This window comes from Quercus suber, unplaced genomic scaffold (assembly GCF_002906115.3).
Source record: "Quercus suber isolate HL8 unplaced genomic scaffold, Cork oak 2.0 scaffold_581, whole genome shotgun sequence".
In the NCBI taxonomy this organism is placed as follows: domain Eukaryota; kingdom Viridiplantae; phylum Streptophyta; class Magnoliopsida; order Fagales; family Fagaceae; genus Quercus; species Quercus suber.
In genome coordinates this window covers 104,442-114,489 of record NW_027070026.1, presented here as the reverse complement: position 1 = coordinate 114,489, position 10,048 = coordinate 104,442, and the positions used below count along the sequence as shown (strand labels likewise).

The 10,048-nt window shown below is 37.2% G+C and overlaps 1 protein-coding gene across 1 annotated transcript; it reads right to left on the bottom strand.

Moving 5' to 3' along the window:
- Positions 1-517: 517 nt before the first annotated feature.
- On the bottom strand, positions 518-1,309 carry LOC111993860 (uncharacterized). The gene has a single exon (XM_024025679.1). The coding sequence runs from the start codon at positions 1,307-1,309 to the stop codon at positions 518-520; it is 792 nt and encodes a 263-aa protein (XP_023881447.1).
- Positions 1,310-10,048: the final 8,739 nt, after the last annotated feature.

Sequence of the window (10,048 nt, the reverse complement as noted above, 5' to 3'; positions counted from 1 at the left end):
CGCATTGCCACTTCCACTTCATTGGTTGTAAAATCCGCACTAAGCATGGCATTCATCTCAGGAGATACAACTTGAGGTATGGTGTCAATAACTTCCTCAAAACTACAAGGGCTACACGTGGTAAAGAGCTCTTGATAGAAATTTGTAATGATGTCAATCACTTGGGAAGGCCGTGTACACAACCTACCAGAGTTATCATGGATTTTTGTAATGTAGTTTCGGCGACGGCGTTGGGAAGATCTACTATGGAAGAACTTAGTATTGCAATCACCATCCTTGAGCCACAAAACCTTGGACCTTTGGGCCCACATTTTAGCTTCCTTATCCAGCAACAGATTCACCTCTTTTTCCAGACCCTTCATGTCCCTTGAATCCCCAGTTCGAAGTGCCTTCCTTTCTGCCTCCTAGAGTTCTTTTCTTTTTTTCTCTAACTCCTTTCGAACATTGCCAAAATGTTGTTTACTCCACTGGGTCAACTCAATCCCACACTTATCAAGGTGTCCTACGGCTCCATAGATCATTCACACCAAACAGCTTCAACCGTCTCAGTGCATCCATTGTCTGTCAGCCACATTTGCTCAAAATGGAAGGGTTTTTGGAGACAACAGTTCATACCTTCAGGAGCAATCCATAAAGGTTTATGGTATGAAGTTGTGACATCCAAGTGAAACACTTTAGTGCCAGGGAACATAGAGAACCAGTCATTGGTGGCTACTGAACGGTCTAGGCATTCCCAGATTATGTAACCATCCATGTGTTTATGCCATGTAAAGGGAAATCCTTCAAAACCCAAGTCCATGAAGTCGCACTCATCCAAAACGTCTCTAAAGGCTTGCATTTGGTTGTGTGGCCTAGACCTTCCTCCTTGTTTTTCAGATTGACGAGTGATTTCATTGAAATCGCCCGCACATAGCCATGGAGCGGTCCCACGCTGTCTTAGGCTGCGGAGTTTTGCCCAAGCTTCATATCTTAGTTGTGTATCTAGCTCCCTGTAGAAACCCGCAAACCTCCACTCATCATCCTTGTTCTTGTTGATCGTAGTGTCAATATGATAGTTGGAAAAGGTCTCAATTTCCAGGTTAAAATCTTCCTTCCAAAAAATAGCTAAACCACTTGCTTTATTTCTACGTGGAACTTTAAAAAGATTCTTGAACTGAATTCTTCTTTGTACTATCTCTAGCCTTGCTTTATCTGTCCATGTTTCGGTTATAAACAGAACAGAGAGATCTTTTGCCCGCACCAATTCTGCAAGCTGATCTTCTGTACACAGGTTCCCAAGCCCACGACAGTTCCATACTAATAGACTCATTGCTTCTGGCAAGGCTGGGAACCAACCTCTGCCAATATCTGGATTTTATCTGCATCATTCTGAGAAACCACAAATTTTTTGTTTGGTAATTCAGAATGACTCGTGTAACTGCCAGTACGTTTTAGACCCACCAATGCTGTCTGGTTATTACTCACTAATTTGTGAACTCTGGGAATACGTTTCCAAGTGGAAAGTGGGGCCGTATCTTCTGGAGAATTATGGTGCTTTAAATTCTCGTCCATCATAATAGGAGTTGACGTTGTTGGCTTAGGTATCTACGAGGGATTAGTGTGCATGGAAATAGGAGTAGTAATTGGACGTAAATGAGTGGAAGTATTACCTGGCAAATTTTGTTCATGGTCAGCCACATTTGGTAATTCAAATTTCCCTAATTCACGGTTAATATCCTCTATTTGCTTTTCAAAAAGACCTTGTGGACTTAACTATTGCACCAAATCTGGGTTGGTTGATGTGGAGTGGACCGTTTGTTCCTCAGTATGGAAAGTATCTCTCAGTATTGAATTTGAGGCAATTTCAACGCTGGTACTTTCCTTATGAGGATGCATGGGCTGACTGTGCAGCGGTTCTCCTGTCACCGGCGCTGTGGTCTCTCTCACCGGAGTATTCTTGCCAAAGTTGTTGCCCTCCTTTTTGTCATACAACCCCAGAACTAAAACAACTCCCCGTCATGAACCAGTAAATGGGGGAGCTCTCAGCCATGCTCCATACCCCTTTTCTAAATCATCCAGTGTACCTTCACTGTCTATCCACCGTTCGCAGTCCCTATCAGAGTGGGTGAGACAGCCATACCAGTAACAAAGGTTAGGGAGTCTTTTGTATTTGAAAGAAACCCAAAGTTCTCTATTATCATCCATAGTAGGCACCCTTCCACGGCACAAAGGTTGGGAGACATCTACAAGAACTCTAACACGCATAAAACTCCCATATTCCTCCGTTGGTGTTTTTGTAGAGCAACAGACTTGTCCCACTGTTTCGCAAATCCCCTCTGCAACTGCTTTGTTCATGAATCTGACTGGAATTCCGTGGACTTGGACCCAAAACGGGGTGAGATTAAAGGTCATGTTTTCAACAACACTCACACCATCATACCGTTGCAACCCTACAAGATGTTTATCGAAACTCCATGGCTCGTTGGCCAAAATATTCTCAATGGTATTTTTGTTATCGAAGGTGAAGAGAACAAAGTGATTTCCAAGGTTTTTGACCTTAAAACCATTCTTGGCTCTCCAAAGTGGCTTGAAGGTGGCAGCAATAGCATCAGGATTGAGGGCTCTCTTTGTAAAAAATTTTGCTGCAAGGAAGAACTCCGGTGTAGCTAGGTCATTGTTTAGACGGAACTTTGGTCCCTCACGAGCTTAGAGAGACAAACCCGTCCATTGCTAAGTGAGGCCTTCCATTCAAAGAAAAGAAAAAGCTATAATGTGTTTCCCAAAACCCACAGAAGAAGAAACCAACAAAGCCTTAGAGTAAACTTGTTACCCTAAGGAAACTAAGAACCTACAATGAGGGACGGCACCTTCTACAGCCTAGGAGAAGTGGGAGAACCCAACTTTTGCTAGTGACAGAGAAACTTTATTTTTTGAGATACTTTATTTTTCAAGGTATTTTACTTTAGAAAATGTGAACATCTTTTCTTCTAATTACATCAATAGTTCTTAATTTTTACATACTTAAATTATACACATTAAATTACAAAAAAGTATACACACACACACACACATTACTAATAACAGAATTCTTTTGTTTGAGTTTCATCATTTTGCATACCAAAATACCCTCAAATTCATATGTTTAGGAAGTTTAAATAGTAGGGTTAGATATGTAAAGTACTAATTTGAACACTCCTAAATTTTAGATAAAATTAAAAAAAAAAAAGTAGCTTTTTTCACTCTATCTCTCTCTCTCTCTCACGTAAGTTTAGCTAACTTGTTTTAATTCAATGATAATTCCTTATTCATATTCCTTAAAATTAAGCACTTCCATATTTCCTCTAAAATCAAACATAAATAAATGCCTCTCTACCTATATTTACTCTTTAATATATATATATATATATATCTTTTTTTTTTCTCTTATAAAAAAAAAAAAAAAAAAAAAAAAAAAAAAAAAAAAAAAGCTACAGCACACGCGTGAAGCGCGTGTAGTTTCACGCGTGTGGTGAGGCTAGTGTGTGTGTTTATATATATGGTAAATTGCAAATTACACCCACAAATTTTGGGGGTGTTTGGATTTTATTCCTTGAAGTTTCAGAATTTGGATTTTACCCCTAAAGTTTGGGGCGTTTGAATTTTTCACCCTGACGTTTAAGAATTTAGATTTTACCTCATAAAGTTTGGAAGTGTTTGGATTTTACACCCCATTTTAGGTATAAAATCCAAACACTTTCAAACTTTAGAAAGGAAAATCCAAACACCCCTAAAATTTAGGGGACAAAATTCAAATTCTGAAATGTCAGGGTGTAAAATCCAAACACTTCCAAAATTTAGGGGATAAAATCCAAATTCTAAAATTTCAAGGTGTAAAATCTAAACACCCCAAACTTTAGGAATGTAATTTGCAATTTACTCCTATATATATCTAAAACAAAGGGAAATCAAATAAAAATTTAATGATTAGGAGATTAAAAATTTTTGGGAGAAAACAGAGAACAATTAAGGAGAAACTTTTGTGTCCCTTCTATGATCTAATATGGAAGAATTGTATTGTTGCATGAAAGATGTTTGATGGGCCTCCACCGCTAGCCACAACTTTCAAAAGGAAAGTATAAAAGGGAAAAATAAAATAAAAATTTCTGAACTAGGTTTGGCTTACCTTCAGTACTTTTCAAAAATAAATCTCCTTTTATTTTAATGAAAGATTACCATATCACCTACTAACTAAATAAAATGTAGAGATTAAAACCCCCTACCATTTGTCATTGTATATTTAAAACAAAATAACATATCCAATTAAAAAAATTATAGAGGTAAGTCAAACTTCTCTGAACTTAATCTCCTAAGCACAATGTAAAAACTAGTGGATTTTTTTTTTTTTTTTGAATCGAGTAAAAATAGAACCAAGTCACTCTACTCTTATTTAATTTAATTTAATATTTCAATTGAGAAAAAAGTTAGAATTTGGAACAAGATTGTGCATGAAGAGAACATTATAAAAGAATGTTCAAATTAAGAGAAAAATTAGTCAAACATGTGAGTTCCAAATATTGAAAATTCTTTTCATATATGCAAGTTAAAAATAAAATAAAATAAAACATGGTAGAAATTAGTGGGGCCATGAGTGCCTCTGCCACAATATGCATGTAGAATGTAGATTGTATTACAAACATAATTTAATTTAATTTTCAAACGAGCATGTCATTGTCCCCAATTGAGATTAGGGGTGTGTTTGTTTGGAGGTGAAATGGGTTGGATGGAAAACTTTGAAGAGAAAATGGATTTGTGTATTGTTTGGTTGGGAAGAGGGCAAAGAACACTTTTATGTGGGGCCCAGGATTTTTCCACCCGGGCCCACAAAAACTTTTCTCTCCAAAATAGAGAGAAAATAGGGGAGAAAACGTTAAGGCTTGCTGTGTGACAAAAATACCCTCAATTTTTATTGCTCTCACCTACCCCTCTCACTTTCCCACATCCTATGACCTAATTATCCTTATTGCCTCTTCATCCTTATCTCTCACCATCTTTGTTTAACCCTTTTGATTTAAATATATATATATATATTGTTACTGAGGTCATTGTATTGGGCAAAAGGCTAGTATAATAATGAAGAAAAGTAGTATAAATTTATACGTATTTGTGTTAATTTTTATATTATTTAATGAGTGTAAATATATATATTTCTTATATATATTATATAATAAGGACATAATAGAAAATTTATATAAACTACATTTTCCATCCTCCAATTTTTCTCTCCAACCAAACAAAAGAGTTTTCCACCCTTCCACTTTTCCACCCCTCCAACCAAACACACATGAGGGAAAACCAAATCTTTTTTATCCTCCCACTTTTCCATCCTGTCACTAATTTTCCATCCTCTCACTTTTTCACTCCTCCAACCAAACGGACCCTAGGTGACATAGTAAATGTAATTGTCAAAAGAGTGGTATGGACGTCATGTATGAATAGCTTAAGTTTCTCTTATATGGAATCCATAATAGTATTCATCATCATAATACGTACATATATAAATCACAAATATTATTATTATTAGTTTAGTCTTGTTGATTAGTTTAAAGGCTTTCTTATATTGACTAATAGCATGTAACAAAACATTAGGATCAATAGGGATAGACCTACAGTATTCCCCTCTCCCCCCCCCCCCAAAACTCCCACTTTTCCACCCCTCCAAACAAACGCACATGAGGGAAAATCAAATCTTTTTTATCCTCCCACTTTTCCATCCTCCCACTAATTTTCCATCCTCTCACTTTTTCACTCTTCCAACCAAATGGACCCTAGGTGACATAGTAAATGTAATTGTCAAAAGAGTGATATGGACGTCATGTATGAATAGCTTAAGTTTCTCTTATATGGAATCCATAATAGTATTCATCATCATAATACGCACATATATAAATCACGAATATTATTATTATTAGTTTAGTCTTGTTGATTAGTTTAAAGGCTTTCTTATATTGACTAATAGCATGTAACAAAACATTAGGATCAATAGGGATAGACCTACAGTATTCCCCTCCCCCTCCCCCCCCCCCCCCCCCAAAAAGAGCTAGTATATATACTTGCTCTTTTTTTTTTTTGAATATATATTATATATATGTGGGCACCCAAAACGAGATTTATGGGCTGACTCTCTCTCTTGGGCTCATAATCTATTTGTAACGTGGGTTTTGAATTCCTACTTTGGGTGATTCTAACATAGAGACCCAATAATATGTCTCCAACCTTTGTATTCCTTCCCTCTCAACTCCTATTACTCTATTGATCTCAACTCTAAGCTTCCTCCAAAACCTTTCAACAACATTTTCCCTTTCTTAGTTTCTCATATTTATAGCCTGAAGTTAGTGGAGGAATTATGATTACTCTTATGGTTAGTGGGAGAGGAGGTCCAATATTGTTATCGCTAAGTGGGTGTTTAGTTGGGAATGGGGTGTGGTGAGAGTGGCATTGGAACTGGTTCCCACTTAAGTGGAACTGCTCAGCAAAGATGTTCCCCACCGCACTACCATGCAGCTGAGAAGAGGTAAACTCAAGCAGCTATCTTAACGTTCGGTAAGGGTTCACCGGGTGTGATTTGGGTGATTAAGCATAGTGCATACTAATTAAGGTCGTTGGCCCAATGGGCTTTAAGGTGGCCTGAGGCTTGGGCCTAGGGGCGGTATGGGCCATATTGTCGGGCTGGAGCTCAAGGCCCAAATAGGCCTGGATATCCCAGGGTTGTACAATATATTTATATATATATATATATTGAAATTTAAATTTTGGTCTTAATACCCCCCCCCCCCAATTAAATAAAAAAAAAATGGCATTGACCCACAAAAATTAAGATTTTCCCTTAAATATATATATTTTGGCTCTCCTCCTCTAAAATATTTAGATATTGACCCACAAAAAATAAATAAATAAATAAATAAAATAAAATCCATGCCCCTTGAACTCAAGAATAATAATAAAAAAAATCTATTAGTTTAAATGAATTAAATTGTCTAAAGTATAATATCAATAACCTTTGGACAAACTAAAATTAACTACAAAATAAAAAATAAATATGGACTAAAAACCTAAATTACAATTCCCAAATTTTTACCCTAACCTCACTCTTCCTCCACTCAACCTCAACGCCTCCATCACTGCTAGCCTGCCGTTGTTCTTTTCTTCAAATTAGATCCGGTGTTGCTGCTACTGCTACTCCTCAGATCCATGATCTACATCTGATGTTGTTCACACTCATACACGAGTTGAATTGGCTAAGGTATGGTAAATCTGAGAATTTTCTCTCCTCTCTCAGTTATATTTGTGTTTTTTTGTCTTTGCTATATTACTCTGCCTCTGATCCTCTGCCCTTTGCATTTTTTATGAACTGTGGTGTGTTATGTTTGTGACTTTTTATGGATTGTGACTGTTGTGTGTTGTGTGGACTGTAGTTTGTGGCTTTGTATTGTGTAATTGTGACTTTTTGTGTGGACCTATGTTTGTAACTTTTTTTTGTTTTGGTTTTATCTATAAAGACATAAAGCGAGACCACTGGGATGAGAGTATTGTGATTGTGAATTTGCTAGAGACTCTGTGTGAACGTGTAGCAAATGCTAAACTTTTGTCTGTGAATGTGTGGTGTTGTAACTGAATTGTAGGGGAAACGGATCCTCTCTATTTCCCTTTGAAATGGAGAGGCTCCATTTCACGGTGGAGATTTAAACCAGACAGATCCATGCTCAAAAATCATCCACGTCATTTAAAATTTAAACCAACACTTAAACCGTAGTTCAGGGAGCTTAACTCAGGTTTAACTCAACCGGACCAAAAAAAAACCCACACACCAGCCGTTCCAACTCTCTCTCTCTCTCTCTCTCTCAAATTTCAAAGTTCAAACTCTCTCAACCTCCCTCAACTCAAACCCATCAGCAAAATCAAAGAAAAATCCTTAGCTCACCAGAGTTCCGACACCCATACGCGCATCCTTTTTAAACCCAGATCAGAGAGAGAGTAAGGGTTGGGGTTTAGAGAGAATCGGGTGTAAAGAAAGATTTCAGACCCAAATCAGAGAAGTTTAGAAGTTGATGATCCTTCAGGTTTGATCTATGGAGGGAAATGAGATTGAGAGATAGAGAAAGAGATTTTGGTCGAAGGAGAGAAGAAGCCACCATCGGAGGTGGTGGTTGCGGTGAGCCAGCCTTGCCGATTTGGTTCAGACCCAAATCAAAGAAGGTTAGGGTTTGGGTTTGGAGAAATATGGCCAATTGTTTGGTTCATCCTCTTACTCAGTCACTTATGCCGTTGGTTCTGTACATCCTAGTCTATCAAAAGCACTGAAGAAGTGGACGAGTGGAGGAGGAGGAGGCAGAGCCCCTCAGCGCTTGATATTGGGACTTTGCCGAGAGAAATTTCCGTCTTGATAGTGTAATAGGTGAAGGTGGTTTTGGTTGTGTCTTCAAGGGATGGATCGATGAGCATTCATTTACAGCTGCCAAGCCTGGGACTGGCATAGTTATTGCCGTGAAGAGGCTTAACCAAGAAGGTCTCTAGGGTCACAAGGAATGGTTGGTGAGTGTTACTTCTACTTTTTTTTTTTTGGCTTGTTTGCATTTTCTTGATACCTATCTAAAGCCTTTTTGTGTTGAACCTTAACTGTATTTCATATGAGTCGGGTAGTAGGGTAGGCCAAGTGTTTTAGAAATTTATTAGTATTGGAATGTTATGGTTTAAAAACTTGTAAGAGATTTGATGAGCTTCTTTAACAATGCAATAAATTCATAGGAAGTCTTCAACCATTCTTGCTTTAGGTAGGTTTTTTTTATTTATTTAAATTTTATATAGATGGTGTTGCACATTATATCTTCAGGAGTTTCAATTGATAATTTTGTGGATCCTCTTCAATGTAGGCAGAAATCAACTACCTGGGGCAGCTTTATCATCCTAATCTGGTGAAATTGATTGGTTACTGCTTAGAGGATGTGGCTGATAGTTGTGTGGAGGTGGAGGTGGAGGTGGAGAGGAGGAGGAGTAAGAGGAGTAGCTGCACTTTTTTTTTTTTTTTTTTGGTTGGGGGGTGGGGGGGGGGGGTGTGGTACTTGGAGAGTGGCTGTGGTGGGAGTGAAGAGAGTATTAGTGAGACTGATGAGAAGGTTGAAACTTTGTACTTCGAAGCTAGTGTGATTTTATTCTTCAATCTTTATTTAAAATACTAAAAAAGTAACTCATATTATTAGTATTATTGATTATATATTATTCTTTATTTCCTATATGGCAGTAGCGAGTAGGAATAGATAGGTCATATTCAGCCAAAAATCAAAAAGTAGATATGTCATAGGGTAGGTTTTTCAATAATTTTTTTTCTTTTGGACTCAGTATATAAGCATGGCGATGGTTCTGTTGGAGGGAATTCTTTCATTGCCTTTGCTAGGAAAAAGGTGTTGTTGAAGAGGTAAATCTTTCACCATTCATTTACTTGAATGTTGGTTTAGTTTCTGGGTTTCTTGCATGTTCAATTTTGAAGACTGGTTGGTGCTATATTGATGAAATGCTGTGATAAACTTCAATTTTCAAAGAGTAATCCATATTTCTTGGTTTGGTTTCTGGAATTTGATTAATTGCATTGTTTAGCTTCTGGGCTGGTATTATTGGGTTATTTTCGAGAATTGGTTGATGGTAATATAAAGAAAACAATTAATTTAATGGGTGGTGCATTGATGAATTTGGTTCATTGATTATTAATTTAGATATTTTAGTGTTTGATCTTTTCGTTTTAGAATCATTGCGATCGATTCATGCTGAAAAAATGGGGATAGACATTAGTGCAGACAAGAATTCCAAACATGAAATAAAAAATTGTGCAGTGGATATCATTGTTTTTATCAAACCAATTGTATAGTGGTTATCTGAAATACTTGGATTCTATTCTGCAAATTAAATTTACATATTGCCAATTTCGGGTTCCAACTTCCAAGGCCATTGCTAAGGATAATGCACTAGGCTTGAAAGACAGAGAAGGTTAGGGTTGATGCTTAATCTCCATGGCTACTGCTAGCAGACCTTGAAATGAATA

What these genes read in the sequence shown, in the direction of transcription:
- LOC111993860 (XM_024025679.1), bottom strand. Translation starts at nt 1,309, where the DNA reads ATGAGTCTATTAGTATGGAACTGTCGTGGGCTTGGGAACCTGTGTACA.